General features: G+C 48.8%; 2 protein-coding genes and 1 long non-coding RNA gene across 6 annotated transcripts; all 3 read left to right on the top strand.

Annotated features, from left to right (window-relative positions):
- Positions 1 to 138: 138 nt before the first annotated feature.
- LOC309336601 (uncharacterized protein) lies at positions 139 to 8,582 on the top strand (the record flags this gene model as incomplete). Of its 2 annotated transcripts, XM_081852613.1 has the most annotated exons (5): positions 141 to 249; positions 2,559 to 2,718; positions 3,752 to 4,404; positions 4,895 to 5,024; positions 7,147 to 8,582. In XM_081852613.1, exons 2-5 carry the CDS (start codon positions 2,646 to 2,648, stop codon positions 8,580 to 8,582), a joined length of 2,292 nt encoding a protein of 763 aa, XP_081708739.1. In that variant the 5' UTR covers positions 141 to 249; positions 2,559 to 2,645. The 2 variants fall into 2 exon arrangements, with proteins under 2 accessions (XP_081708738.1, XP_081708739.1); XM_081852612.1 differs by lacking the exon at positions 2,559 to 2,718 and having other exon boundaries at positions 139 to 249.
- Positions 8,583 to 11,675: 3,093 nt separating this feature from the next.
- On the top strand, positions 11,676 to 12,181 carry LOC309337515. Its single transcript, XR_014154380.1, has 2 exons — positions 11,676 to 11,792; positions 11,870 to 12,181. It is a non-coding gene; the product is annotated as an uncharacterized lncRNA (long non-coding RNA).
- A 2,932-nt stretch (positions 12,182 to 15,113) lies between these two features.
- LOC309336663 (uncharacterized protein) lies at positions 15,114 to 26,157 on the top strand. 3 transcript variants are annotated; one of them, XM_081852792.1, is made up of 5 exons: positions 15,124 to 15,419; positions 18,653 to 19,382; positions 20,444 to 20,582; positions 22,079 to 22,330; positions 24,649 to 26,157. In XM_081852792.1, the coding sequence occupies exons 1-5, from the start codon at positions 15,382 to 15,384 to the stop codon at positions 25,560 to 25,562; spliced, it is 2,073 nt and encodes a 690-aa protein (XP_081708918.1). In that variant the 5' UTR covers positions 15,124 to 15,381; the 3' UTR covers positions 25,563 to 26,157. The 3 variants fall into 3 exon arrangements, with proteins under 3 accessions (XP_081708920.1, XP_081708918.1, XP_081708919.1); XM_081852793.1 differs by having other exon boundaries at positions 15,125 to 15,419; positions 18,600 to 19,382; XM_081852794.1 differs by lacking the exon at positions 22,079 to 22,330 and having other exon boundaries at positions 15,114 to 15,419.
- The last annotated feature ends 1,585 nt before the right edge of the window (positions 26,158 to 27,742 follow it).

Genomic DNA, 27,742 nt, shown 5'->3' with positions numbered 1-27,742 from the left:
AGGCGCGCAAGGGGTTAAAGCGACAGAGTGGGCCGTTGCTAGAGAGGGACTCGAGAGCGAGGTCCTGGGGGAGGACCTTTCGGGGGCTGGCGAGTTCCTTCCTGTGGCGGGAGGGGGAGGAGAAAGAGGGGAGTTGCGAGGAGGGGGGAGGGCAGATGCGCCTTCTGAATTGTGCATCCAGCTCCCAGGGATCTGTGTTTTGCACCCACCTTGCAAGGAAGGATTGCAACCTTGCAATCTTTGCAAAAGGTGAGTGACTGATGGAGGAGAGCTGGGGGAGATGCATGTGCAATTATTATTATTATTATTATTATTATTATTGATGATGATTAAGGACAGAATGATGATGATTAAGGACAGAAATTGCAAATAATAATAATAATAAAGAGGAGATTTCTGCCAAGCATCCATGCCTGAATGATGTAAGAATTCCAGCAAGGACGGTCATTTCCAGAGAGGGCAGCCCTGACAACAAAGAGTCTTGTGTGACCTGGAAGGCTAACGATTTAATGACGGTGTCTGCTTCGGGGATACTGCAGCCCGCGTCAATAGATGCACGAGATCTTGTCCTGGAATACAATGCATTCGTATCCCTGCAATGCTTCCCTCCCACTCCAGATTATAGTCTGTAGGGGAACTTGCTTCTGAGTAAAGATGCACAGGGTTGCTGCGCTGTCCCCAGTCTGGTGTGGTGGGGAAGAGTGTGGGCCATCGAGCCAGGAAGGTTTGAGGTTTAAATACTTGCTCAGCTCTGAAGATCGCTGCCTCTCCGCCTCGCCTGGCCTCAGGAGGGATTAAATGAATCTTAGAATTGTCAGCTGGAAGGCACACCGGGGTCATCTAGACCAACCCCCTGCAATGCAATCATCTTTTGTCCAATACGGGGTTCAAACCTGAGGTTAAGAGTCTCATGCTCAACCAGCTGAGCTATGTAAAAGGCTCATTGTTGATTATTAATCTTTATTCATTACTAAGAATTCTTACAAATGGGCTGCATCTAGCTAACTTGTTCCATCAGCACAAGGATTTCTACTTGGGCAGAGGAACATCCCCCCATTCACACCAAGTGTGCACCCTGTGTCGCGAATTCTCCACAGCGCTTTAGCAGAAATGCTCAGAATTCCAGGTTCTTCAGTGCAGTATATTTATTGTGAGCTATATATACAAATATCTACAGGCTATAATACACGAGCAGTTCATACAGTCAAACAGAGTACCTGGCTGCACCTTAAGGCAAATAGGAAGACTCTCTCTCTCTCTCTCTCTCTCTCTCTCTCTCTCTCTGACCACACTCTTCTGCACCACACTGATGGACAGGTTTTCCTTTTAAACCAATGGCAGCCAATCAACTGACAGCACATTACCGCTGAGTCTTTCTGACCCAGCACTTCCATAGGAAGTATTTCAGGCTGATTGCATCAGCCAGCAAACTCAAGCCTGCAGACTTACTATCTCACACAGCATTCTGTGAATCCTGACACCCTGCACACTTCCCATATCTGAAGAATTAAGTGGGGGAGGCTCCATTGCACAAGTGGAAATACTTGCGCTGATGAAATGAATTAGTTGACTACACCCCAATAATAATAATAATCAATCTAACTGTAATTATTAATATTTTTTATTACAATTGTTTTATGAATTTCCTTCTAAACGACTGTCTCAAGACGATTTACACACAAAATAATTAAAAACAGTTAAAAGACACAAAACCAACATTTTTTAAAAAAAAAACAACCCAAAAGAATCCTAACACGAGTCAGGCAGCAAAAAAGCCCCCTAATGCTATTCCAGGTTGCATCAACATCAAGTATAGTGTCCAGATCAAGGGAAATAAGAGCCTTGGTCAGACGATACTTGGAATAATGTGTCCAGTTCTGGGCACCACAATTTAAGAAGGATGTCTACAAGCTGGAATGTGTGCAGAGGAGGGCAACCAAGATGACCAAGGGTCTGGAGATTAAGCCTTATGAGGAACAGTTAAGGGAGCTGGGAATGTTTAGCCTGGAAAAGAGGAGACTGAGAGGAGATAGGATAGCCATCTTCCACTATCTCAAGGGCTGTCCCATGGAAGATGGAGCAAGCTTGTTTTCTCCTGCTCCGGAGGGTAGGACTCGAACCCATGGCTTCAAGTTACAAGAAAGGAGATTCTGACTAAACATTCGGAAAAAACTTCTGACGGTAAGAGCCCTTTGGCAGTGGAATGGGCTCCCTCAGGAGGTAGTGGACTCTCCTTCCTTGGAGGTTTTTAAGCAGAGGTCAGGTGGCCATCTGTCATGGATGCTTTTGCTGAGATTCCTGCATTGCAGGGGGTTGGACTAGATGACCCCCAGGGTCCCTTCCAATTCTACAAGTCAGTAATTCTATAATTCTAAGATTCTAAGAGGACACTGGCAGTAAAGACCCCATTTGCCCAGTTAGAAATCCTGTTGGAACAAAAAAGGTCTTCACTTGTTTGGAGAAAGCACAGGTCGTATCTATTCATTATTATTGTTGTTATTGTTGGGCATTTTATCTTTCCGAACAAATAAAAGTTCCGTTTCTCACACCCAACCCAGCTGCGTTTAGTAAGACACAGAAGGGGTTGAATCTGGAGTGGAGATAGCCGAGCTGGGCTAAAGTTGCCCTCGATCTGGGGAGAGAAAATGGCTTCGGAGGAAGAGGAGGTGGGGACCATCCCGCTGGGCCTCCAGGAACCTTTTCCAACGGAGTGGGCAGGTGAGAAAATGGGCAGGCAGAAGAACTTCTTGAAAATGATTTACAGATGGTGTTTAACTCAGAGCAGGCTTGCAAAGATGCCTAAGACTGAATCAGATAAGTGCTGGAGATACAGTGAGGTCGAGAGTACATTCTTTCATATGTGGTGGACCTGTTAAAGGGTGAAAGTGTATGTGGAAATGATCCATAATGTATTGGGGAAAAATGTCAAAAAGTACTTTCCCCCAAAAAACAGAGTCCTTCCTGTTGGGGATAATTCAGACTGAAATTCCCAGGTGTCAAAAAAGGTTATTTATGTATGCCAACACTGTGGCCTTTGTTTTGTTAGCCCCCAAATGACAGAATATGCACAACTCACAGACTTAACATATACTATAAGAGAATTAGAAGAACATAGAGTTCTATGTTCCCCAGAGTGGCTGGGGAAACTCAGCCAGATGGGCGGGGTATAAATAATAAATTATTATTATTATTATTATTATTATTATTATTATTATTATTATTATTATTATTATTATTATCATATGCAGGTGGCGCTGTGGGTTAAACCACAGAGCTTAGGACTTGCCGATCAGAAGGTCGGCGGTTCAAATCCCCGCGACGGGTGAGCTCCCGTTGCTCGGTCCCTGCTCCTGCCAACCTAGCAGTTCGAAAGCACGTCAAAGTGAAAGTAGATAAATAGGTACCACTCTGGTGGGAAGGTAAGCGGTGTTTCCGTACACTGCTCTGGTTCACCAGAAGCGGCTTAGTCAGGCGAACTACATTACCCGGAAGCTGTACGCCAGCTCCCTCAGCCAATAAAGCGAGATGAGCACCGCAACCCCATAGTTGTTTGTGACTGGATCTAATGGTCAGGGGTCCCTTTACCTTTAGGTGTAATAATGGAATACTAAATGGTATAGTTTTTGTAAAATATTCAGGTATTTATTATATGTTAAATGAACCATCGAAAGAGAAAAAGGGACGTCATTGATATATTAAGGAGTACTTTAAAATGTAAAACAGAAAATATTATACAAATTATATACAACAGGTGAGAAAATGGCCGATGGAGGCCCTAGAAGACAGACAGACGTTTCTGAGGACGCCGGTGTGACCAACCACGTTGCTCTGGTGAAAAACGAAGCGGCTGCCACACGCGAGGAAGTCTGCACGAGGGACGTCACGGAGATGGTGGTGACGTCTCATTCGGAAGTGGACGACCCCCAGCTTCCAGACCCACCGCGCTGGGACGATATATTTTTGACGTCCGTTGAGAAGGCTGTTGACACCCGTCCGGGAAAGTGGATGTCGCAGCTCATACCGGGCCTGAAAGAGGAAGGGCCGCGATTTGAGGAGAGGGAAGCGGGAGATTATGGGAAGGTGAAGGCGGCCATCTTGCGGGTCGACGCCATCAGCACCGAAGTCCAGCGGCAGCACTTCCGCCTGTTCCAATACAAGGAGGCCGACGGGCCCCGCGAGGCCTGCAGCCGCCTCTGGTTCCTTTGCCACCGGTGGCTGAAGCCGGAGAGGCACTCCAAGGAGCAGATCCTGGAGCTGCTGATCCTGGAGCAGTTCCTGGCCATCCTTCCACCGGAGAGCCAGAGCTGGGTCAAAGATGGCTGCCCGGAGACCTGCGCCCAGGCGGTGATGTTGGCCGAGGATTTCCTCCAGAGGCAGCGAGAGCCCGAAAGGCCAGAAGCACAAGTGAGATATTGGGTCTCTTAAATCTTTCATCCAGGTATAGACAGCCTCCATCCCAGGAAGCAAATGTGGCCCTCTAGACCTGTCTGTCAGGCCCCCCTCCTTGACCACACTCCCTCTCCCCAGGCCATGGGGAGGGCAAAACCTTTCTGCTAGTACCTCTACACTAGGCCACTCCAGAACCTTCCCCTTTATTTCCTCCCCCTCTGCCAACCTCAGCACCCGAGAGGGTCTGTATGGAAGGGGATGCTCTTTCAGATATTTATCAATCTAGGTTTATTTCTTATTGCCTTACATTGATTGATTGTTAAACCACCCCGTAGCTCTATGAGGCGTATAACAATAATAATAATAATTTTTATTTATACCCCAACAAGGAATGGTAAGGGAGGTCTGAGAGTTGTTCAGGGTGGGCTTAGAATCTGTCTTCGCCTGTGGCGTTGCCCCCCCCCCCCACATGCTGTATCTTTCAGCCTCTTTCCTGGTCTTTCAGGTGCTGGGATTGTTTGAGGATGCCAGGGAGACGTCCCTGAAGGCCGAAGGAGCTCTGTTGGACCCTGAGCAGAGACAGCAGGGCCTGGAGGTCAAGGAGGAGACTGCTGCGGAGGACAGTTCTTCACGAGGTAAGGTGCCCATTTGAATTTTAAAATTGGTTCCTTGGCATGCACAACATACTTCCTTTGACCCAAACCATTAAGCGGAGAGCTAGAAGAGAAAGGAAAGGGGAGACAGGAAGGGAGAGAGACAGGTTGGGAAAGGATCGTAGAATTATAGAGATGGAAGGGGCCATGGCGGTCATCTAGTCCAACCCCCTTCAGTGCCAGAATGTTTTTGTCCAATGTGGGGCTCAAACTCACAACCCCGAGATCAGGAGTCTCCTGTTATACCGACTGAGGAGAAGGGGGAGAGAGAAGGAAAGGCTGGGAGAGAAAAGAAAGAAGGGGGTTGGGGAGAGGCAGGAATATCCAGCTAAGGCTGGGAGAGACGTCAGCCTGAAATCTTGCCAATTGGCATAGGCAATATTATGCTCACTAGATCCATGGTCTGACTCTATATTAGTTTCTGAACTTCTGAAGTCCCAGAGCCAAGCCGTTGATTTTGATTTTTAAATTTGCTTTGGGGTTCTTGCTGATATTGTGATCATTTCTATCAGGTCTGTGACTGAGACTGATGATTTGTAATTGTTTCTGATATGTTTGGAACTTAATAATAATAGTAATACAGTCGTACCTTGGTTCTCGAACACCTTGGTACGCGTATGTTTTGGCTCCCAAACGCTGAAAACCCAGAAGTGTTCTGGTTTGTGAACGCTTTTCAGAAGCCAAACGTCCAACACGGCTTCCGATGAGTGCAGGAAGCACCTGTAGCCAATTGGAAGCCGCGCCTTGGTTTTTGAACGGTTCCGGGAGTCGAACGGACTCTTGGAATGGAGTACCGTATTTTTCGCTCTATAACACGCACCTGACCATAACACGCACATCGTTTTTAGAGGAGGAAAACAAGGAAAAAAATTCTGAATGAAACAGTGGATGTATCATTTTTGTGCTTCATGCTGTGGCCACAGACATGTGATCTGATGGTGAATTTGGGGTAGCCCAATGCAAAGATCCTGAGGATCCATGTGGATCCATGCTTTGTAACCACGTTTTTGCACCATTGCAGCCCCAGGCAACAGTGGGTGCGTGATTTTGGGGGGCAGGCTGTAGCCATGAACATGCTATATGATCTGATGGTGAATTTGGGGTGACCCAATGCAAAGATCCTGAGGATCCATGTGGATCCATGCTTTTTAACCACATTTTTGCACCATTGCAGCCCCAGGCAACAGTGGGTGCGTGATGTTTGGGGGGCAGGCTGCTATGTGATCTGATGGTGAATTTGGGGTGGCCCAATCCAAAGATCCTGAGGATCCATGTGGATCCATGCTTTGTAACTACATTTTAAGGGGGGAGGGAAGGAAAAACACAGAAGGGACAAGGAGCACGAGAGCGGTGTGCAGAGAAGCAGCTGGCTAAGAATGCAGGAGAGGGATTTAACGGGAGGGAGGAAAGAAAGGCAAAAGTTTCCCCAAACCGGAGGAAAGAAAGGCAAAAGTTTCCCCAAACCGAAGCCAGCCCTCCCTCCTCCCACCCCCTCCTCTGCATGTTTTCTGGCTGCCTGCGAGCACAGCCGGAGCACGGAGAGGAATTAGAGAGAAGGACGCTCTGCTTTCCCCTCTGCTTGCCTGGAGGGGAGGGGATTTGCCTGCTCTTTGTTCCGTTTGAGCAAACACAGCAATGAAACACAAGAGGGTGGGCAGTAAGACCCTGAGGCAGAATGCAGGAAAGCAGCAACTTCCTCTTTTCAGGTTTCCCTTCTCCGACGCAACGCGCGATTTGATTTTTGCTGATTTTTGTTCCTGCGCTCCCCTAGTCGGCTCCGAGGACCCCCCCCCCCCACATTCGCTCAATAACACGCACAGACATTTCCCATTCCTTTTTAGGAGAAAAAATCTACGTGTTATAGAGAGAAAAATACGGTAAGTTAGACAACCAAGGTACCACTGTAATTTTATTATTTGTATCCCACCCATTTGACTGGGTCGCCCCAGCCACTCTGGGCACCTTCCGACTTACATAAAAGCACACTTACTGCTCACTTGATATGATTTGTGCCATTTTGGACACCGTTCTGTGAGAAAGTGGCATTCAGATAAAACAGACGATTATGATTATCGGTGCTAATCCCCAAAACTGTTCCTTTTAGGCAACCTGTGCCCTAGTGAGAACAACAAAGGGAGTCCCCAGCCAGAGAACAGGGAGCACGAGGGGCTGTGTGAGGCATCCAATGAAGGCCTTGGCCTTGAGGAGACCTTCCCTGTCTTTGACAAACTGGAAGACCTACCCGAAAGGCCGCTGCGATCAGATAAGCTGTCGAAAAAGCCACCCAGGAAGAGGCTGCAAAAATCCATCCCATTGGCGGGTGGTTATGAAGACCTCGGTGTAGCCACGGCAGAGAAGGAGACGGGTGAGGGCAAGCCGCCCATGAAGATCATCGTCTACGAAGAAAACTTCAGTCAGGGCTCAGACCAAGCCGGAGAGAAAATTCACAAGTGCTCGGTGTGCGGCAAATGCTTCAGCCTCCGGTCACGCCTTATCGTTCACGAGAGAACCCACACGGGAGAGAAGCCGTACACGTGCTCCGACTGCGGGAGGAGCTTCAGCGTCAGCTCCAGCCTCATTGCCCACCGCAGGACACACACGGGAGAGAAGCCCTACAAGTGTTCGCACTGTGCCAAGAGCTTCAGTGTGAAGTCGGGACTTATCGCTCACGAGAGAACCCACACTGGAGAGAAGCCGTACAAATGTCTGTACTGCAGCAAGAGCTTCCGGCGCAACTCAGGCCTTGTTAGTCATCAGAGAATCCACACCGGCGACAAACCTTACCAGTGCTCGGTGTGTGAGAAAAGCTTCAGCGACATCTCGAACCTCATCACGCATCACAGGATCCACACAGGGGAAAAGCCATACAAGTGCTTGGAATGCGGGAAAAGCTTCAGCCAGAGCTCGTACCTCAACAGCCACCAGAGAATCCACACGGGGGAAAAGCCATACGAGTGCTCTGAGTGCGGGAAAACCTTCAGCGTGAGCTCGCGGCTCAGGAAGCACCAGAGAAGCCACACGGGCGAGAGACCGTTTATATGTTTGGACTGTGGGAAAACTTTCAGTGAAAGCTCAGATCTCCTCGCGCACGAGAGGGCCCACACCGGAGAGAAGCCCTACCGGTGTTCGTTCTGCGGGAAGAGCTTCCTGCGCAGCTCAGAAGTAGTCAGCCACGAGAGGATCCACACGGGCGAGAAGCCATACCAGTGTGGGGAATGCGGGAAGAGCTTCAGCGTCAGCTCCCGCCTCAGCGCGCACAGAAGGATCCACACGGGAGAGAAGCCTTTCCAGTGCATGGTGTGCGAGAGAAGCTTCAGCTACAAATCGCACCTCATTACACATCAGAGAATCCACACCGGCGAGAAGCCCTTTCAGTGCTCCGTCTGTGGGAAGAGCTTTCGTGGCAGCTCTAGCCTCGTGGCCCACGAGAGGACACATACAGGGGAGAAACCGTACCGGTGTTTGGACTGTGGGAAAAGCTTCACTCAGAGCTCAAACCTCATTAGTCATCAGAGAATCCACGCAGAAGGAAACTCCTGAAAAATCAGTTGGACGAACCTTAGTAGATAATCGAATCCTCCTCTCTTCCCCTTTTCATAATAAGACTTGGGTCTTTGGCATTTCGTTAGCGCCCCGTCTTCTCTAGAAGGGGCATTTTTGGGGCAGCTGTGCTGGAATACTGATGCATTATTTTCCCGCCGCTACCAGAGTCGGGCACCGATCGATATAAACCCCTTTACAAGTGAACAGGAGTGTCACAAGCCCACCTAGGCCAAAAGTCATGGCAAATAGCTTGCTCTGGGAAGGTTTGTTCCGAGCGCATAAATGAAGGTGCCTGAAAATGCAGGTGGGGAGAAAGCATATCTCTCCAAAACGCCTGTCATGTCCCGGCCACTTGGCTCTTCTCAATGTGTACCCCTTTTCCAGATAGAGGAGGGAGGAGCCCTCTAGGCTTGGGGTGCTCAGAGTGCTAAGCCTTTGAAACCTACAAAGAGGGACCTGATCAGTGGGAAACACCCCATTAGGAGCAAACGAGGGACTGCCCCGCCAACCTCAGTCTGCACCCAGATAGCCCCCAACTGCCAGCCCAGGGGTGGCGCTGCCTGTCGCCTTCCTCCCCTCAATGTTGCTCTTTTAGAACCCAGCAGGGAGATGGGGACACAAACGAGTTGGCTTTGCCTCCTGTTGACTCTGTCGTTGGCTGTGGCGCCACCTACTGTTAGGCTCCTAGCGTTCCACCCTACCAGCCACCAGCGAACCTGATTTTGCGTTCCCTGAAGCCAGAACTCACTGCTTTTTGCCTTGATTTCTGTGCTACCTATAAGTTCATCCTGCCACTTGAAATCTCACCTTTTTTTTTTTCTTTTTTGCGGGGTGGGGGAACCAATTCTCAGACCGTACCGCTATAGGCTGCAGTGCAGAGGTGTTTTAGATGTGGGAATATTTTGTGCACACCACCTCTCCGCCACGAAAAAAAAGAAAGGAAAAATCCTTGCAGGTAGATATGTAGCGTGCAAGGGATACAACTTCGCTGACCTGCTACTTTTCTAGAGGCAGGGCTACATATAAGCTGAAAGTAATGCTGTCCAGACTTTATGGCTTGGCTTTGCCGATTGTATCAAAGCGGTTGAAAGTCTGGGACTGGGTAGGTCCTGTTTTATTATTTTCTAAATTGCGAATAGAGAGAGAGAGAATTAGTTTTGCGTCGAGGTGCTTTGCTGAGCGGACCTGGGAGAGAGAAAATGGGGCGGTTGGAATTCCAAACATGGGAAAGGATCCGTGCGCAACAGAAGAGGGGACTGCGATGTGGGTTTTCGAGTTTGCGTTTTTGTTTTTTAACCAGATGGGAAGTGGCCCAGAAAGAGGAGCAGCAGCAGGGTCTGCACACAGGGAATGGTTTTTGTGCTTGCCAGAGCCTCTCTGAAATCGCCGAGGCTATGCAGCCGCCTGCATGTTCAACTTCACTCACGGCGCAAGTCGCACAGAAAGTTGGCTTCCATACCCAGGATGCTACTTTCACAGGGGACGGCTCCCATTTTGGGTAAGAGTCGCCACTTATTGCGAGAACTTGCTTCCTTTGTACAGGTGCAGGGAACCCTGCAGGTGTTGCTGAACTACAACTCCCATGTGCTTGTGCTGCGCCCGATGGGAGTCGTAGATCCGAAACCTTTGGGAGGGCCAAAGTTTCTCCTCCCTCCTTCCTTTGGGGCTCAGTATTCTGGCAACCTCAGGTCCCCCCAGCTGTCGTTCAACTACAACTCCCATCATCCATTGACTGGTCAGGGATGATGGGAGTTGTAGTTGCTCAGATTTGTACGTCACAGATACCGATTGGAAGTCCTGGGTTTGGAAGGTGGCAGGGGGACCTTTGGTGCCCTCCCCATGTTGCTGAACCACAATTCCCACCATTGCTTTCTGGGAGTTGTAGTTCAGCAACACCTGGAGGGCACAGCTGTCAAGCGTCCCTTATTTGGCGGGACAGTCCCTTATCCCAGCGCCGTGTCCCGCTGCTGTCCCTTATTGATGATGTCCCTTAAATTCCCCGGGTTTCAAAGGAAGCAGCTCCTCTCCCTCCCTCCCTGCCGGCCAGGGAGGAGGGAGGCTCCAACTGTGTTGCTTGGCTGCGTTGCTCACCCAATAAGGAGTCTAAGAATGACTGGGGGGTGGAGCTTGCATGCCTTGTGCCCATCAAATCGGCCGCCTTGCCTGGGGACTCGCCTTTGCTCAGCGCTTCCCAGCAGAGAGGTGACGGTGGTTTTCCTTGCTGCATCCCCTTTGCCGGGTTGCTGCGCTGTGGGAACCACCACTTGAGACTTCGTTTGGCTGCTGGTTGACTAAAATCCCTTATTTTGGCTGCTGATCCCTTATTTTCGAATCTGTAAGTTGACAGCTATGCTGGAGGGCCCTGTGCTATCCTCTCTCATCTGTTCTCAAGTCTCACCAAGGTATGTGCAACAGAGCAGATTGAACCCGCGGGTTTCGCCCTGCAGCAATATCCCCCTTTGCCACGTGGCGCAAAAATCATGTTCCTAAATCTCATAAAGGTAAAGGTAAAGGTACCCCTGCCCGTACGGGCCAGTCTTGCCAGACTCTGGGGTTGTGCGCCCATCTCACTCAAGAGGCCAGGGGCCAGCGCTGTCCGAAGACACTTCCGGGTCACGTGGCCAGTGTGACATCGCTGCTCTGGCGAGCCAGAGCTGCACACGGAAACGCTGTTTACCTTCCCGCTAGAAAGCGGTCCCTATTTATCTACTTGCACCCGGAGGTGCTTTCGAACTGCTAGGTTGGCAGGCGCTGGGACCGAGCAGCGGGAGCGCACCCCGCCGCAGGGATTCGAACCGCCGACCTTTCGATCGGCAAGCCCTAGGCGCTGAGGCTTTTACCCACAGCGCCACCCGCGTCCCGCCTAAATCTCATAGTCACTGGGAATTTGAAATCATTATCTAGAGTAGAACAGACTTAAGCCAGATTTCTCAAACCTCACACTCTCCAGAAGTTGCTGAACTAAACTCCCATTTTTCAGCAATTTCTAGTTTGGGGGGGATAACCATTACAAAGCTTTTGGTATTTTTTTTGGCATAGTTTAAATTCAGATTATTATTATATGTTCAGTTGGGCATGTTAATGGATAAAACCTTTCATATTTTTTTAATGTAATCCCCTCCTGCCCCCAAAATCATATGTAGCAACTAAATTAAGAGTTTCCAGCTGTGAGCTGCTCAAATCTGTATAATCTTCTTCAACCTTGCTGTTGGACTACAACTCCCATCATCCCTCAGCATTGGCCAAGATGGCAGGGGGTGATGGGAGTTGTAGTCCAACAACAGTTGGGCACCCCAGCCGGAGGATGCTGGAGTCAGCCTAAGTACGGCATCACCCACAAATGAACTTATTGTGTGACTCGTCCCTTTGTAGTCCTTTAACGAAATTGAATTTTTCATTATTAAATTTGCAAGAGGATCCCTTGAAACGGCAAGAAGCAGGCCTGGCCGTCAGTCATGTTTGCTGGGTCTGATGGGAGTTGTAGTTCAAGCAACATTTGGTGGGCCAAAGATTTCGCACCTCCGCGATGTCATGAACCTCCTCCTGAAGAAAAATGTTTTCTTTTCCATGCTGAAATAAAAGTTTCACCCACCTCATGGTGTTGGGTTTTTTTTGGGTGTGTGTGTGTGTGTGTGTTTTATTTCAATTAATCCTTTTAGGTGGGGGCTATTAAAGTAAGTAAAGTAAAGTAAAGTAAAGTAAGGGACGCGGGTGGTTTGTGGGTTAAACCACAGAGCCTAGGACTTGCCAATCAGAAGGTCAGCGGTTCGAATCCCCGCAATGGAGTGAGCTCCCATTGCTCGGTCCCAGCTCCTGCCAGGTGCTTTCAAACCTAGCAGTTTGAAAGCACGTCAAAATGCAAGTAGATAAATAGGTACCGCTCCGGCGGTAAATGGCGTTTCCGTGTTCTGCTCTGGTTTGCCAGAAGTGGCTTAGTCAGGCTGGCCCATGACCCAGAGGCTGTACGCCGGCTCCCTCGGCCAATAAAGCGAGATGAGCGCCGCAACCCCAGAGTCGGTCACGACTGGACCTAATGGTCAGGGGCCCCTTTACCTTCATTAAAGTAATGTGATAGTAATAAACAACAGATTTTCCACCGTTCCCTCTTTGTCAGATGGTCGGGCTGCGAGATTAGTTGTGAATGTAGCCGCAACAGTGGTAAAAGAAAGTCCTTTGTGTGGCGCAGAGTTAATCTGTGGAACTGCCTCCCACAGTATGGCTGGGAGGATGGGGCAGATTCACGGAGGAGTGGGCTATCAATGGCTAGAAACAAGAAGGGAGAGGGTTATCATTCTCAGGTCCTGCTTTCGAGTTTCCCACAGGAATCTTGTTGGCCAGCGGAGAACAGAATCCCCCTCAGCTCTGCAATTCTCTGATTCCATGACTCATAGGAGCCAACCCCTAGGGGCCTTTCTTCCTCTTTGGCCCCCACAATAAAATAAAATTGATACGCATTGCCATTTGAATGTTGTATGTGCACCGCATCATCCCCCCAAAATATATTTTATTCAAGTTGGCACCCTTGCCATGGCTAGTTGGGCCACTGAACCCTGATCTAGCAGGTTCTTATGTTCTTAAATATTATTATTTAATAAGGATTTCCCTGGACATTACTGGGATTTTAAAGATGGAATTGATGTCCGGGGTGGGGGCAATTTTTGAAAGGTGGTGCTTTGTCCTGGATCTGTCCTGGCTAGTCAATCGAAAAAATAGCCATTTTTGTAGGAAAGAGCTCAACAAACTTTGGGGGTTGTCTTAAAAAGCTCAGTAACTTTCAGGGTGTCCTGTTTCTGAAATATGGCAACCCTATATCTAATAATTGATAGCAGAAAGTGAGGAGGAATTAAAGAACCTTTTAATGAGGGTGAAAGAGGAGAGCGCAAAATATGGTCTGAAGCTCAACATCAAAAAAAACCAAAAACAAAACCATCACCTCCTGGCAAATAGGGGAAGAAATGGAGGCAGTGAGAGATTTTACTTTCTTGGACTCCATGATCACTGCAGATGGTGACAGCAGCCAGGAAATTAAAAGACTCCTGCTTCTTGGGAGAAAAGCAATGACAAATCTAGACAGCATCTTAAAAAGCAGAGACATCACCTTGCCAACAAAGGTCCGTATAGTTAAAGCCATGGTTTTCCCAGTAGTGATGTATGGAAGTGAGAGCTGGACCGTAAAGAAGGCTGATGGCCGAAGAATTAATGCTTTTGAATTATGGTGTTGGAGGAGACTCTTGAGAGTCCCATGGACTGCAAGAAGATCAAACCTCTCCATTCTTAAGGAAATCAGTCCTAAGTGCTCACTGGAAGGTCAGATCGTGAAGCTGAGGCTCCAAGACTTTGGCCACCTCATGAGAAGAGAAGACTCCCTGGAAAAGACCCGGATGTTGGGAAAGATGGAGGACACAAGGAGAAGGGGACGACAGAGAATGAGATGGTTGGACAGTGTTCTCGAAGCTACCAGCATGAGTTTGACCAAACTACGAGAGGCAGTGGAAGACAGGAGTGCCTGGCGTGCTCTGGTCCAGGGGGTCACGAAGAGTCAGAAACAACTAAACGACTAAACAACAACCAATATCTAATAAATGTGTTAACTGCTTTATCAACTGCACTGGCCACAAGCTCCACATAGGTACATGAAAACCAAGAGGAAAAAACCCAATCACACACAGAGCACTGGGGGAAACCTTTTCAGGTAGGGAACCCTCAAAATGATCATGGATTTGGGGGCAGAGAATAAGCAGGTGGGATTATATGGGTGGAGTGTCTGGGGAAGGGCCAAGGGGAAGAGACCCTGCTTTCCATGCATACCTGGCATCTTCAGGTATGGCTGGGACAAAAGGTTTCTTTGAAATCCTGGTGAGCGCCTGCCAGTCAGTGCTGGCACTACTGAGCTCGGTGGACCAATGGTTTGACTACATCCCTGTAAAGGAAGAGGACCACCTGCTTTGCCTTGGCGCCTCCAGGTAGGGCTGAAACCTGGGACAGCTGCTGCCAGTCCGTGTGGGAAATACTGAACCCAATGGATGCCATGGTTTAGCTCAGTACCGGGGCAGCCTGCTGTGCTCCATATGCGCAGCATTTCCAAAGAGGTGAGGACGTCACCGGTCTGGAACTGCCGCTGCCGGCCCGTGCAGGCAACACTGCTCTAGGCGGACCAATAGAGAGCATGCGCCTGCGCGCAATGAAAGGTAGCGGCTCCTTGGACAAAGAGGGAAGGGGAAAGCATTAGGGCGGCTTGGTGCTCTCACTTCCGGCTCCCAAGTGCCTGCGCTGCCATATAGGGGGCCAAAGGGATAGGTGGGTGTTTCATAAAGAATATCAGACCCGCTTTCACCCCACTTTCTTCATCGGTTGTCCTTCCTGTTCAATGGAGAGCCAGAAGTAGGCGGCTATTAAGAGGCTGCTCCCCCAAAAGGCCCCCTTATAGGTGGAGAAAACAACATTGCACTAGGTGCAGAAAGCGGGAGCTTTTTTGGGGTGGGCGCAGAGCCAGGATTTGGGCAGGGGGATCCCCCTCCCTCCCTCCCTCCCTCCCTCCCTGGAAATGGCGATCTGGAGGTTAGAAAGGACGCCCCTCTGCAGAACTGCCTGCCATCCATTCCGGCTTCACTCCGGAGTGAGCCGCGCGTTGTGCAATGGAAACAAAGCGCGCCTCCGCTTTGATCCGTCCCCCTTTGCAAAGCTGGGCTGAGCTTTCCTCCTCCTCCTCCTCCTCCTCCTTCCAGCCCTCCTCCGGAAACTGGTTTATTTTAATTAAGCTCTCCAGCTGGGAGTTGGTCGCAGAGGACACCTTTGCATGCAGAAGGTCCTGGGTTCAAATCTCGCCGCCTCCAGGTAAGGCTGGGAGCGGGCTCTTCCTCCCTCCCCCGCCAGCTGTATTGGGGAGCAGCTGCCGGTCAGTGCAGACGGTGCTGAGCTGGGCGGACCTAACGGTGCATCTCCCTAGGAGGCGGCTTCCTGCGCGCTCCTTGGGAAGGGGATTCAGGTTCAGTGGGTAGAGCATGTGCACTGCATGCAGAAGGTTTCATGGTCGATCCCCGGCGTCTCCTGATAAGGCAGGGCTCCCGATCTGTAGAGCCGCTGCCCGCCAGTGTAGGCACTACTGAAGTAGATGGACTCAATTGTGGGCTTGGGAAGTCCGTGGAAGGAACAGGGACGGGGTGAGTGGGAGTGCAGAAGTAGGAGGTTCCCTGGCTGGGAAGGAAGGAGGAGGCAAAGGAGCGGGTGTCATAACAGTTGGTTTCGTAATAAGTTTCCAAAACTGTAGCTGTGTTATAGTTTAGTCCAGGGCGTATATTGTTGTTGTTTAGTCGTTTAGTCGTGTCCGACTCGTCGTGACCCCCTGGACCAGAGCATGCCAGGCCCTCCTGTCTTCCACTGCCTCCCGCAGTTTGGTCAGACTCATGTTTGTAGCTTCGAGAACACTGTCCAACCATCTCGTCCTCTGATGTCCCCTTTTCCTTGTGCCCTCCATCTTTCCCAACATCAGGGTCTTCTCCAGGGAGTCTTCTCTTCTCATGAGGTGGCCAAAGTCTTGGAGCCTCAGCTTCACGATCTGACCTTCCAGTGAGCACTCAGGGCTGACTTCCTTATGTTACGGAAGGGGGGGGGGCATGTCTTATTCACCTTCTTCGCTACAATATATCTGCTCAATTTCTCTAGGACTCCATCACCCCTCCCTGTCCTCCATAATCCCTCAAGGTGTCAAGACCCTAATCCGTTCAAATCTCTGATCAGCCTTTCCTCCAGGCAATGTCAGGTGGCAGGCTATGCATATTTGAGACCATTGTTTTCTCATCCCCAGGAAGTGTTTATCTGTGCATATCTCCAGCTCTGCATATTCCCCCCTCCCTCCTCCATATGTTAATCTGTGTAACCCCTCCACCTTCCTGAAGTGCTGATCTGTGTAACCCCTCCACCTTCCTGAAGTGCTGATCTGTGTAACCCCCCACCTTTCTGAAGTGCTGATCTGTGTAACCCCACCTTTCTGTGATGTATTCATGACGTGTTTTGCACTGTATTCTGGGACATGGAGGGAGTTTCAAAAACTCATGTGACCCCTTTCTCACTGTTCAATCTCGCCTTGAACCTGTTGCGCAATAAACTTGGATCTTCTGCAGTTTGCTCCTGTCTCCGGCTGAGCTCATTTTCCTCCGCAGGGACCCACGGACTTAGTCCGATGAGCTGGGTGGCAGAGTAGCCTCGCACCCAGATTTTTGCCGTAACACTTAAGAATGGAGAGGTTTGATCTTCTTGCAGTCCATGGGACTCTCAAGAGTCTCCTCCAGCACCATAATTCAAAAGCATCAATTCTTCAGCGATCAGCCTTCTTTATGGTCCAGCTCTCACTTCCATACATCACCACAGGGAAAGCCATAGCTTTTACTATACGGACCTTTATTGACAAGGTGATGTCTCTGCTTTTTAAGATGCTGTCTAGGTTTGTCATCGCTTTCCTCCCAAGAAGCAGGCATCTCTTAATTTCGTGGCTGCTGTCACCATCTGCAGTGATCATGGAGCCCAAGAAAGTAAAATCTCTCACTGCCTCCATTTCTTCCCCTTCTATTTGCCAGGAGGTGATGGGACCAGTGGCCATGATCTTAGTTTTTTTGATGTTGAGCTTCAGACCATATTTTGTGCTCTCCTCTTTCACCCTCATGAAAAGGTTCTTTAATTCCTCCTCACTTTCTGCCATCAAGGTTGTGTCATCTGCATATCTGAGGTTGTTGATATTAGGGCATATATTGCTAGACTTCAATTCCCATCATTCCATGCTGGCCATGGCACATGAGGGTCATCTAGTCCAGCCTCCTGCAGTGCCAGAATCTTTTGCCCTAGTGCTCACAGCCAAAAACATATTGGGTTCAATAGGGTTGCCAAAGTCTTTTTTTCCTGGGCACCTGCCCTCTTTCTACCCCCTTTACAAATAAAAATAAAATTGCCAAGTGTGTAAAGCTGAATTTGCACCAGTTAAATGGGGGCTTCCTGCAGCAGATCCAATTTCGTATGGCTGCCATTTGTAAATAGTTATAGTACAGTTGTAAGTTAATGTTGTTGTTTTTTAAAAAAGTTTTTATTGAGAATTCCAACATAACAAATTATCAAAACATATCTTCTTTTCATCCCCCCCGCATTTTTCCCCTCCCCAAAAAGGAACCCTCCCTCCCTCCCCCTCAGACTTCCCTCAGTTCTTCTCTGATTTTTCAACACATATTATTCTTGCATATTATCAAATTATCAAGATCCTTAAATCATCTGTCTATTATGTTAACAATCAATAAATTTGTGTATGTTTATTCAAAGTAAGGTAATGTTGTTATAATGTAATAATAATGGGGAACCCTTGGCCGAAGTTCAAAGGAAAATGGAAAAGCCTCCCCATTGTCTTTTCGTTCACAAATCCTGTCTTAAGGGTATGTCTGTGTATGAATAGGATGAGCCCGTGACCTGGCTCAGGAACTAAGTACCGGTATTTGTCATTACAAAAGACTGGCCAGGCTCCCCAGGTAATCCAATCAAGTGACCATTAACAGGTAATCTGCCAGACAGGACATAAACAACGCACTCAGATTTCTGTTGTAGACCGCTTTTTCTGTGATGTATGTATGATGTTTCTGGGGGTGGTCTTGGACTCCAGGGCAGGCAATTTAAAATGTCTATATAAAGGCGGGCACACCTTTGTTCTGGGTCCTCCTGCGTGTGAGGGGAGCACCCTGTTGCAACAGTTCAATAAAGATCAGGCTTACTAGCTGCTTTGCTTCTCAATATTCTCTGGTTGGCCTCTGTTATTTTCTCCTACCGATAGAGAACCTACAAAAGGACTCTGTCTATATGGGCTCTTGGGTACCCCATAAGGGAAAAGGAGCAGTTTTTTTTAACTTACATCATTCCTTTCATTTCCAACATGCATTTGGAACATTTTTAAGGACTCTATACGGGCTCTTGGATACCCCATAAGGAAAGAAGGGCAGATTTTGTTTACAACATCTCTCATTTCTGTTTATTCCCTCACAGGAGAAGCGCCTTGTGGCAGCCTCATCCGCTGTTGCCCCAACCCCATTTCCCAGAGACTGTGAAAGAGTGGCTGGCAAGGAAATGGATGTCGCGCCGCCTGTGTGGGAAAGGGTGGCAGGAGCAGGACATGCCCCCGGCCCTAGAGGACAAAACCGGAGATCCGGAGAACAGATTAAGCAGGAACCAGAGGACAGGCTGCACCGGCACTGGGATGCCCAGCTGCAGGAGTTCCTGAGGACCCTGGAGTCTCCCCACTCTGGCTGGGGGGTCCCCCAGTTGCCAGAGGAGCCCACCCCCTGGGATGACGCCAAGGACTTCCTGGCCTCCTTTGAGCAAGTGGCCGAAGCCTGCCGGTGGCCCAAGGTGGAGTGGGCGGCCCGGCTCCTGCCAGCCCTCAGCGGGGAAGCCGAGCGGGCCGTTAGCCGGCTGGAGGGCCGGGACAGAAAGGATTATGGGAAAGTGAAGGCGGCCATCTTGCAATGGGACAGCTTCCGGAGGGAGACTCGGCGCCAGCGCTTCAGGCGCTTCTGCTACCAGGAGGCCGAGGGGCCGAGAGGGGCTCACCGCCGGCTGCTAGAGCTTTGCGACGGGTGGCTAAGGGTCGAGAAGCACACCAAGGAGCAGATCCTGGAGCTGCTCCTTCTCGAACAGCTCTTGACCGTCCTGCCTGCGGAGGTCCAGGGCTGGGTCAAGGGACGGAGCCCAGAGACCTGCTTCCAGGCGGTGGCCCTGGCCGAGGATTACCTGCAGAGGCAGCCAGAGGCCGCGGGGCAGCAACCACAGGTGAGGGGGGTCCTGAGCAGCCCGGGATCAGGGCACGGCAGAGCAGATTTTCGCCTGTCCTGATATAGAAGGGAAGAGGTCCAGATGGCATTCTGTGGTGGGAAATTTTCCCTATTCATTTCTGAAAATGGATTTTTCCCTAAAGAGGGTGGCAGAGAGAAGGGGGTGGTAGAAAAGGAGGCATCAGAATATTTTCCAGGGGACCACATTGCTGTTTTTTTCCCTTCAGATTCCCAGGTTCTGAAACAAATCTCATGAAATCACCAATGTAAATACAGTGGTACCTCGGGTTACAGACGCTTCAGGTTACAGACCCAGAAATAGTACCTCAGGTTAAGAACTTTGCTTCAGGATGAGAACAGAAATCATGCTCCGGTGGCATGGTGGCAGCAGGAGGCCCCATTAGCTAAAGTGGTACCTCAGGTTAAGAACAGCACGGACCTCCGGAATGAATTAAGTACTTAACCCGAGGTACCACTCTATCCATGAGTTCATAAGGTGTTCTCTGAAAGCATTATGCGTTGTAGGGTTGCCATGCCTCAAAAACTTTTGGCAAAATTGTTGAGCTTTATTTTCTTTTTTCTTTTTTTTCCTTTTTGGCCAAAGCTGAGCTATTTTGAGCTATTTTGAAGGAAATTCTAGACTTCCAAGATGGGTTGCCCTACGTCTGGATTTTTGGGGACTTTTAAACAATTTGCGCCTGGACACTGCTTCCGACTGCAGTACCCGGGCTATGTCCTGGAAAATGGCAACCCTAACATATTGCAGCATATTGGAATGGGGGGGGGCTGTGTTGTGTACATTTAATGTATGCATATATCCGTTTTTGAAACACCTTGCAAAGTCCAAAGCTAGCTGTAATTGCTCCAATCATCACCTTTCACTATTCTCGTGCGTGGCTGCAGGTCCTTCACATACGTTGATTTGACCCTTTCTTCCAATAAGTAAGTGCTTCGGTTTCAGTGGCTCTGAGCTGACATTGGAGACATACATAGGAGTCATCCTCTCAGTCTCATCTTGTTTCTCCACCCTAAAAAGATATATCCTTGGTGCAATTTCAGGGGCTGATTCCACCACAAGAAGAGGCGGCGGCTGCGGCAGAGTCCTCTGAGGCAGAACAGACTTTGTCTGACCTCGGGTGGAGTGTGTTTGGCCAGCGGGCCAAAGAGGAGCAAGTCAGGAGGGATGCTGAGCTGTTGGGTAAGGTTGCCTGTGGGTTTAGATTTTGGGCTTGTGGGGGTTTGTGGTTTGGCTTCAGCTATGGCTGTATACACACACACACACACACACACACACACACACACACACCCCGGAGCTGCTACATTTATATTACAGGAATTTGAAGATTCTTAAATCTTTTTTTTTTAGAAAAGAAAAACCGTATTTTTCCATGTATAAGACGCTCCATATTTTTAGGGACTCCAATTTAAGAAAATGGGGGGGGGAGAGATTGCCCCATGTATAAGGCAACCCACAGTTTGTTATTTTTTATATGCATTTTTTAAAAAATGAACCGCTTCTAAATATTTTAACCTTTTATGGACAATGTTAATGCTTCTTGTAAACCTCTTAGGAAAAATTGAAATAGGCACCAGGCGAGACTCTGTGGGGAAGGAATCTCAGGAACTGCCACAGACCCCTGTCACAAACATCTTAGGGACGTCAAACAACTGATCTAAACTGATCTAAACAGCCAAGAGGGTCAGTAGGGAAGGAGACAGTCTCCCAAATATTTGGGGCCTAAGTCCCAAGTTATTCAAGGCTTTAAACACTAGTTTGAGCGCCTTCAGTTAGCCCTGGAACTGGCAAGCAATGGCAATTTCCTGGTCTTCGTTCCTTAATTCCACATTTCCATTTACGCCCAAGCGCATGAGCCCCCCCTGCAATCATGAGATTGGAAACCGGTTGTCAAGCCTTTAGGTATGTGGCCCTGAAAGCGAAGTTATGGCTATGGCTCAAGCTCTGTTTCAGACCGGTGGGTTTGGCCCCCTTGATTCTGAGGGATAACTTTAAATCTCCATGGGAAGAGGAGTTAGTGGAGGAAGTGCAGAAGTGCGGGTTGTCCTCCCTTTATATAGAGTCCATGACGTATAGCCACGCAAAGGCGGTGATCGCCCAAAGATTAAGGGATATTGCCAGACAGGAGGACATAGCCCGTGTGAAACCTGGGTTGTTTCTGGGGGAGCAGATGTATCGGGAATACCGCAGACTATTTACTGCAGCTAGGCTGAATGTTCTTGACTCGGCGGTTCTGAAGGGAAGATATGGAGGAGTCCCATATGACCAGAGATTATGCCATTGTGCGTTGGGTGAGGTAGAATCCACAGAACACATTTTACTGAGCTGTCCCTTCTACAACGATTTAAGACAGTATCTTATAACTCCATACTTACCCCAGCTCAGTCCCCGACAAAGAGGAAAGCAGACAGCATATCTGCTAAATAAGTCTTCTGGGTAAACAACTTTGTCAGTGGCTAAATTCCTTTTCCTGGCACTCAAGTGTCAGAAACGTATAACTGAATGCTTTGATGCGGGTTAATCTGTGAGAGGTTTAGTACTGTGGCCCTACCTTATTTATGTACCCCTATGATGTTTTATTTTATAATTCTGTATTGTGTTTTATCTCTGACTATCGGTCGAATAAAGGAAATTGATTGATTGATTGATTGACACCCCCCCCTGCTTCTTTCCTCCAGCAACGAAAGGTTGGATGAATGTAAGGAAGGAGGAGAAATGTGCCGAAGAGGATTTGAAGGAGGCAGATCCAACTGGAACATCTGTGGAGCCAGAGGAAGAGGATGTTTCCCCGAGTCACAGGCAGGAAAACTTCCCAGGAAGTCAGCTTGGGCAAGAGGAGCAGCAGGAATCTTGTCCGGAGAGCAATGAACAAACCTTGCTTTGCGGAGGAGACGACACAGAAATCGCTGCCCAGCGACAAACCCGCCCTGGTAAGAGGCAGGATAAAGGGTTAGGGAACTACTGTTGTTGTTTTTTGTCAAAGTGACATCCCCTCGAAGGGTGATCTTTTGGGGGATGAAGCCAGTGATTTATTTTACAAGGTGCGACCGGAAAGTTGGGTGAATCAGAAATTGGACGGCGAGAAATATTTGAACACACAGGCCTTACAGGCCTTCAAAGTAAGCCCCCTCAGATGCATTGCATCGCTGACAACGTTCGTAGAACTGTTGGAAACTTCTGGAGAATAATAACAATATCAACAATAACAATTTATTTAACGTATTTTTCGCTCTATAACACGCACCCGACCATAACACGCACGTAGTTTTTAGAGGAGGAAAATCCGTAGGCATGCCACCCGTAGGCATTCCCTCCATAACACGCACAGACATTTCCCCTTACTTTCTAGGAGGAAAAAAGTGAGTGTTATGGTGCAAAAAATACGGTATATCCTGCCTTCCCCAGCCAAAGCCGGGCTCAGAGCGTCTAGCAACAGTAAAAATAACACACTTTACATAAAATCAGAATCAATTAATTGAAATGTATTCTAAAAACAATTCATTCTAAAATCAATTCAGAGTCAAATTAATGGCAACCATTGCGCTAGAGTTCTATGAGGATTACCAAAGGAGGACTGTGCCTTGGCCAAAGGCCTGGTGGAACAGCTCTGTCTTGCAGGCCCTGCGGAAAGATGTCAAGTCCTGCAGAGCCCTAGTCTCTTGTGACAGAGCATTCCACCAGATTGGGGCCACAGCCGAAAAAGCCCTGGCTCTGGTTGAGGCCAGCCTAACCTCCCTGTGGCCCGGGATCTCCAAGTCCTTTTTGTACTGCTTTCCATTCCCTCGTCACAGCAGCTTGGATGTGTGAAATGTTGGGAAACCTGTGCCCTGTCAGTGCAGATTTCAGTTTTGGAAAAAGGAAGTAATCTGGTGGGGCCAGATTGGGAGAATATGGAGGGTGGGACAACTCAGTAACCTCAATAACAATTTCACTCAGTGTATGCAATTCTTTCACCATCATTCCGACGGACAAACACCGATCCCACATCAATAACTCACAAACTCTGTTTACATTTGCTGCCGTTCTGCTCGTCGGCGGTCTGCCAGACCTAGGGTCATCTTCATGGAAATGCTTAAACCACTCATACACTGTCTTTCAAGTTACAGTTTCATCACCATACACAATTGTGAGCATTTCGTGGGTTTCCGATGCCGATTGTGTGTTTGAATATTTCTCGCTGTCTGATTTCTGTGACCGTTCACCCAACTTTCCAACTTTCCAGTCACACCTGGTATTTAAGAAAATTTAGGGAGCCCAAGCTAGAGGTGGGCAAGGCCAGAGCCAGAACTGTTTATGGAACTTCCCCTTTATATTTTATTTTTATCCCACACACTGGGTAAACATCTTAATCAAACTATCCACTACAGCCCCATGGTCTTGTTTATGGTACATCGTCGCCAGTTCAGACCCAGTAAGTGCATAGATAGACAGATATGAAATTTGGATTATTTTTTTCACCCCAACACACACCACTTTACACTTTAGTAAAATATCGCAGGTCACAAAGCCCATCCTTGGGTAACTCTTTCATAGAATTGTACAGTTGGAGGGATCCCCAATTGTTATCTAATCCAGCCCCCTGCGTTGATAAATAATGGCAGGAAATGTTTCTTTCCTAGGTTATTACACTGTAGTGTGTAATTTTTTGGGTATTCTTGCAATAGCTTTTCACTTTTCACCAATTCATGTATGATTTTTACTAAGTTTTCTATTTTACAATTTGAAATATTCATTAAACAACCTTAAAATTTGTTTACACTGTAGAATTTACAGTCGTACCTTGGTTTTTGAATGGCTTAGTTGCCTAACAAAACGGCTTCCAAACGCCGCAAACCTGGAAGCAAGTGTTCCGGTTTGTGAACATTTTTTGGAAGCCGAACTTCCGACGCAGCTTCTGCTTGAGTTCCGGAAACTCCTGCAGCCAATCGGAATTGGCGCCTTGGTTTTTAAACTGTTTTGGGAGTCGAATGGACTTCTGGAATAGATTAAGTTCAAGAACCAAGGTACCACTGTATTTTAATGCTGCCAACATTTTCAAGTGTACATAGTTCCCCCCATATATTCAGTAAACATTTCCCAATCTTCTATAAATGTATGTTCTTCTTGCTCTATTATTCTATATGTTAGATATGCATATTCCATCAGTTCTTCTTTAGGTGGGGCCTTTCGCCAGTTCGGACCCCGCGAGTCTTCCCCTTAGTGAAGACTAACAAAACGGCTTTGGGTGGTTTTTCCCCTATTCCGACAGGTTATGATGACCAGTCGAGGGAGTGTGACGAGAAATACGGCCGATTGGACTGTCCAGAGGACCGGCAGGATGGCGAGCACCCGGGAACAGCAGCGGAGAGGGTCTCTCGGCCCAGACGCGAGAGGGCCCCGCTCCAAGAAGAGGCTTTCCGGTGTGGCGACTGCGGGAAGAGTTTCAACCGCAAGCAGAACCTCCTGAGGCACAATCTGACCCACACGGGGGAGAAGCCCTTCAAGTGCGCCTACTGCCCCAAAAGCTTCGTCCAGGTCTCCGACCTGACGCGCCACGAGAGGACCCACACGGGCGAGAAGCCGTTCGGCTGCTCCTTCTGCGAGAAGCGCTTCAACTGCAACTCCAACCTGCTCATGCACGAGCGCATCCACACGGGCGAGAAGCCGTTCATGTGCCTGTCGTGTGGGAAGACCTTTGTCCAGATCTCCGACCTGACGCGCCACGAGCGGACCCACACGGGCGAGAGGCCCTACGGCTGCTCCTTCTGCGAGAAGCGCTTCAGCTGCAACTCGCACCTCCTGGTTCACCAGCGGATCCACACGGGCGAGAAGAAGCCGCACCAGTGCGCCACCTGCGGCAAGAGGTTCAGCTACCAGTCGGTGCTGCTGGCGCACATGACGGTCCACACGGGCGAGAAGCCCCACGCCTGCCCGCACTGCGGGAAGCGCTTCCATTCCCGCCCGGGCCTCATCCGCCATAAGAAGAGCCACACGGGAGAGAAGCTGGCGCATAAGTGCTCCCATTGCGCGGAGAGCTTTGGCCAGTGGCAGCAGCTCATGCTCCACGAGCGGACCGCGCACGCGGGGGTCAAGCGATACCATTGCTTGGCCTGTGGGAAGAGCTTCAACACTCACACCACCCTGGCTAGGCATGAAAGGATTCACAAGGGGGGAGCCACGTAATAATAATAATAATAATAATAATAATAATAATAATAATAAATAATTTTATTTATACCCCACCCTCCCTAGCCTAGGCCGGGCTCAGGGCGGCTAACAACCAATAAGAAAACAAGTTGAATGAATACAACTTAAAAACAAGATTAAAAGTAAGCCCAGGGGTAGCCCTAAATATCGGGGAGACCACCTCCTTCCCTACAGACTCTCTGGAGTGTTAAAATGGGCAGAGGGGACCCTGCTCTGGGAAGCCCCTCTGCCGTCAGACGTTTGGGGGGGTGGCAATCTTTGCAGCAGCAGCCCTTAAACTGTGAAATTCCCTCCTCACATCCAGCATCTTTGTCGTGCAGATTTCATCATCGGCCAGAGGTGCAACATCCAGTCTGTTCTATAGGTATATCGTTTAAAGCTGATTTTAACCATGTATTTTTATATGGTTGGATCCCACCCCTGTGGCAAAGGGTAAGCGAGAAACCAAATAGGTTAATAACTGTGATAATGTATTTTGCACGCGTGTGTGCTATTGTGAACCTATACTTGTTTTTCCCCCTCCTAAATGAATATTTCCTAGAGTAAAAAAAAAATACATTCACCTTGGGAATTTTGTTTGTATTCATTGCTCATTTTCATTTTTTCTCTTTGACATACACACACACTCTTGCGAACCACCCTAAGACTTGCGGATATAGGGCAGTAGAGTTGTACCTTGGATCCCGAACGCCTTGGTACTCGGACGTTTTGGCTCCTGGACGCCCCAAACCTGGAAGTGACTGTTCTGGTTTTCGAACGTTCTTTTGGAAGCCTGACGGGGCTTCCACGGCTTCCAATTGGCTGCAAGAGCTTCCTGCAGCCAATCAAAACTCGCACTTCGGTTTCCGAACATTTTGGAAGTTGAACGGACTTCCGGAATGGATTCCGTTCGACTTCCGAGGTACAGCTATACAGTGGTACCTCGGGTTAAGTACTTAATTCGTTCTGGAGGTCTGTTCTTAACCTGAAACTGTTCTTAACCTGAATCACCACATTAGCTAATGGGGCCTCCCACTGCCGCCAAGCCGCCGGAGCATGATTTCTGTTCTCATACTGAAGCAAAGTTCTTAACCCGAGGTACTATTTCTGGGTTAGCGGAGTCTGTAACCTGAAGCGTTTGTAACCTGAAGCATATGTAACCTGAGGTACCACTGTATACAAATTGAATAAATAAGAATAATTTTAAACCACACCTATAGAATAAATAAATGATTTTTCAGTTTTAAGGGGGAAGGGCGAGTTGCAACAATTGAACCGTGATGTTTCAAGCACATTAAAATCAGAAAAATAGGTGGGTTCTGAAAATATACTTCTTAAGTTTCAAAACCCAAGGCAAAGAGGTTGAAAGACAGGCGTCAGTCCCAAGCTCCTGGGAGGGTCTATGTCTGGAGACCAGACCTGAAAACTGAGGGGGCTTCCTCAGAGGAGTATCAAGGAAAGAAGGACCACCCAGCAGGAGAGGCTGGTCCATGAGGGAGAATGAGTCACTGCTCCCCCAAACTCAGCCTGCCCTCGGCCCATCCACACCTGCCCGTTTTCCCTGTACCAGGTCCAGGTGTAGAAAGTGGCAGCCAGGCTGCTGATGGCGGGTATCTGCCCGATATCATGTGGCACAGTGGTTTAAGCTTCTGTGCTGGTCACCCGCTTGCTACTGAGGCAGGTTAAAGGTCCTTGTCCTAATTTAGAAAACCCAACTTAGGTCCAGGGCACCTCTGGGACCGCCTGAACCCTTAGAACAGGCATAGAAAAACTTGGCCCTCCAGATGTTTTGAGACTACAATTCCCATCATCCCTGACCGCCGGTCCTGTTAGCTAGGGGTGATGGGAGTTGTAGTCCCAAAACACCTGGAGGGCCAAGTTTGCCTATGCCTGCCTTAGATCCTGGCTGCATCACTGAGATCATACAGAGGAGCATCGTTGGCTGTTCCCTGAGCTAATAAGGCTCATTTGACGGCAACAAGAAACTGAACCTATAGTGTCATCGGCCCAATATTGAGGGTGGCGCTGTGGTCTAAACCACTGAGCCTCTTGGGTTTGCCGATCAGAAGGTTGGTGGTTCGAATTCCCACAACGGATTGAGATCGCATTGCTCTGTCCCAGCTCCTGCCAACCTAGCAGTTCAAAAGCATACCAGTGCAAGTAGATAAATAGGTACC

The sequence above is a fragment of the Podarcis erhardii genome, assembly GCF_964252035.2.
Source record: "Podarcis erhardii genome assembly, chromosome: 2".
NCBI lineage: Eukaryota > Metazoa > Chordata > Lepidosauria > Squamata > Lacertidae > Podarcis > Podarcis erhardii.
The sequence above is the reverse complement of the archived record's forward strand: the minus strand, read 5'-3'. Positions and strand labels throughout refer to the sequence as shown.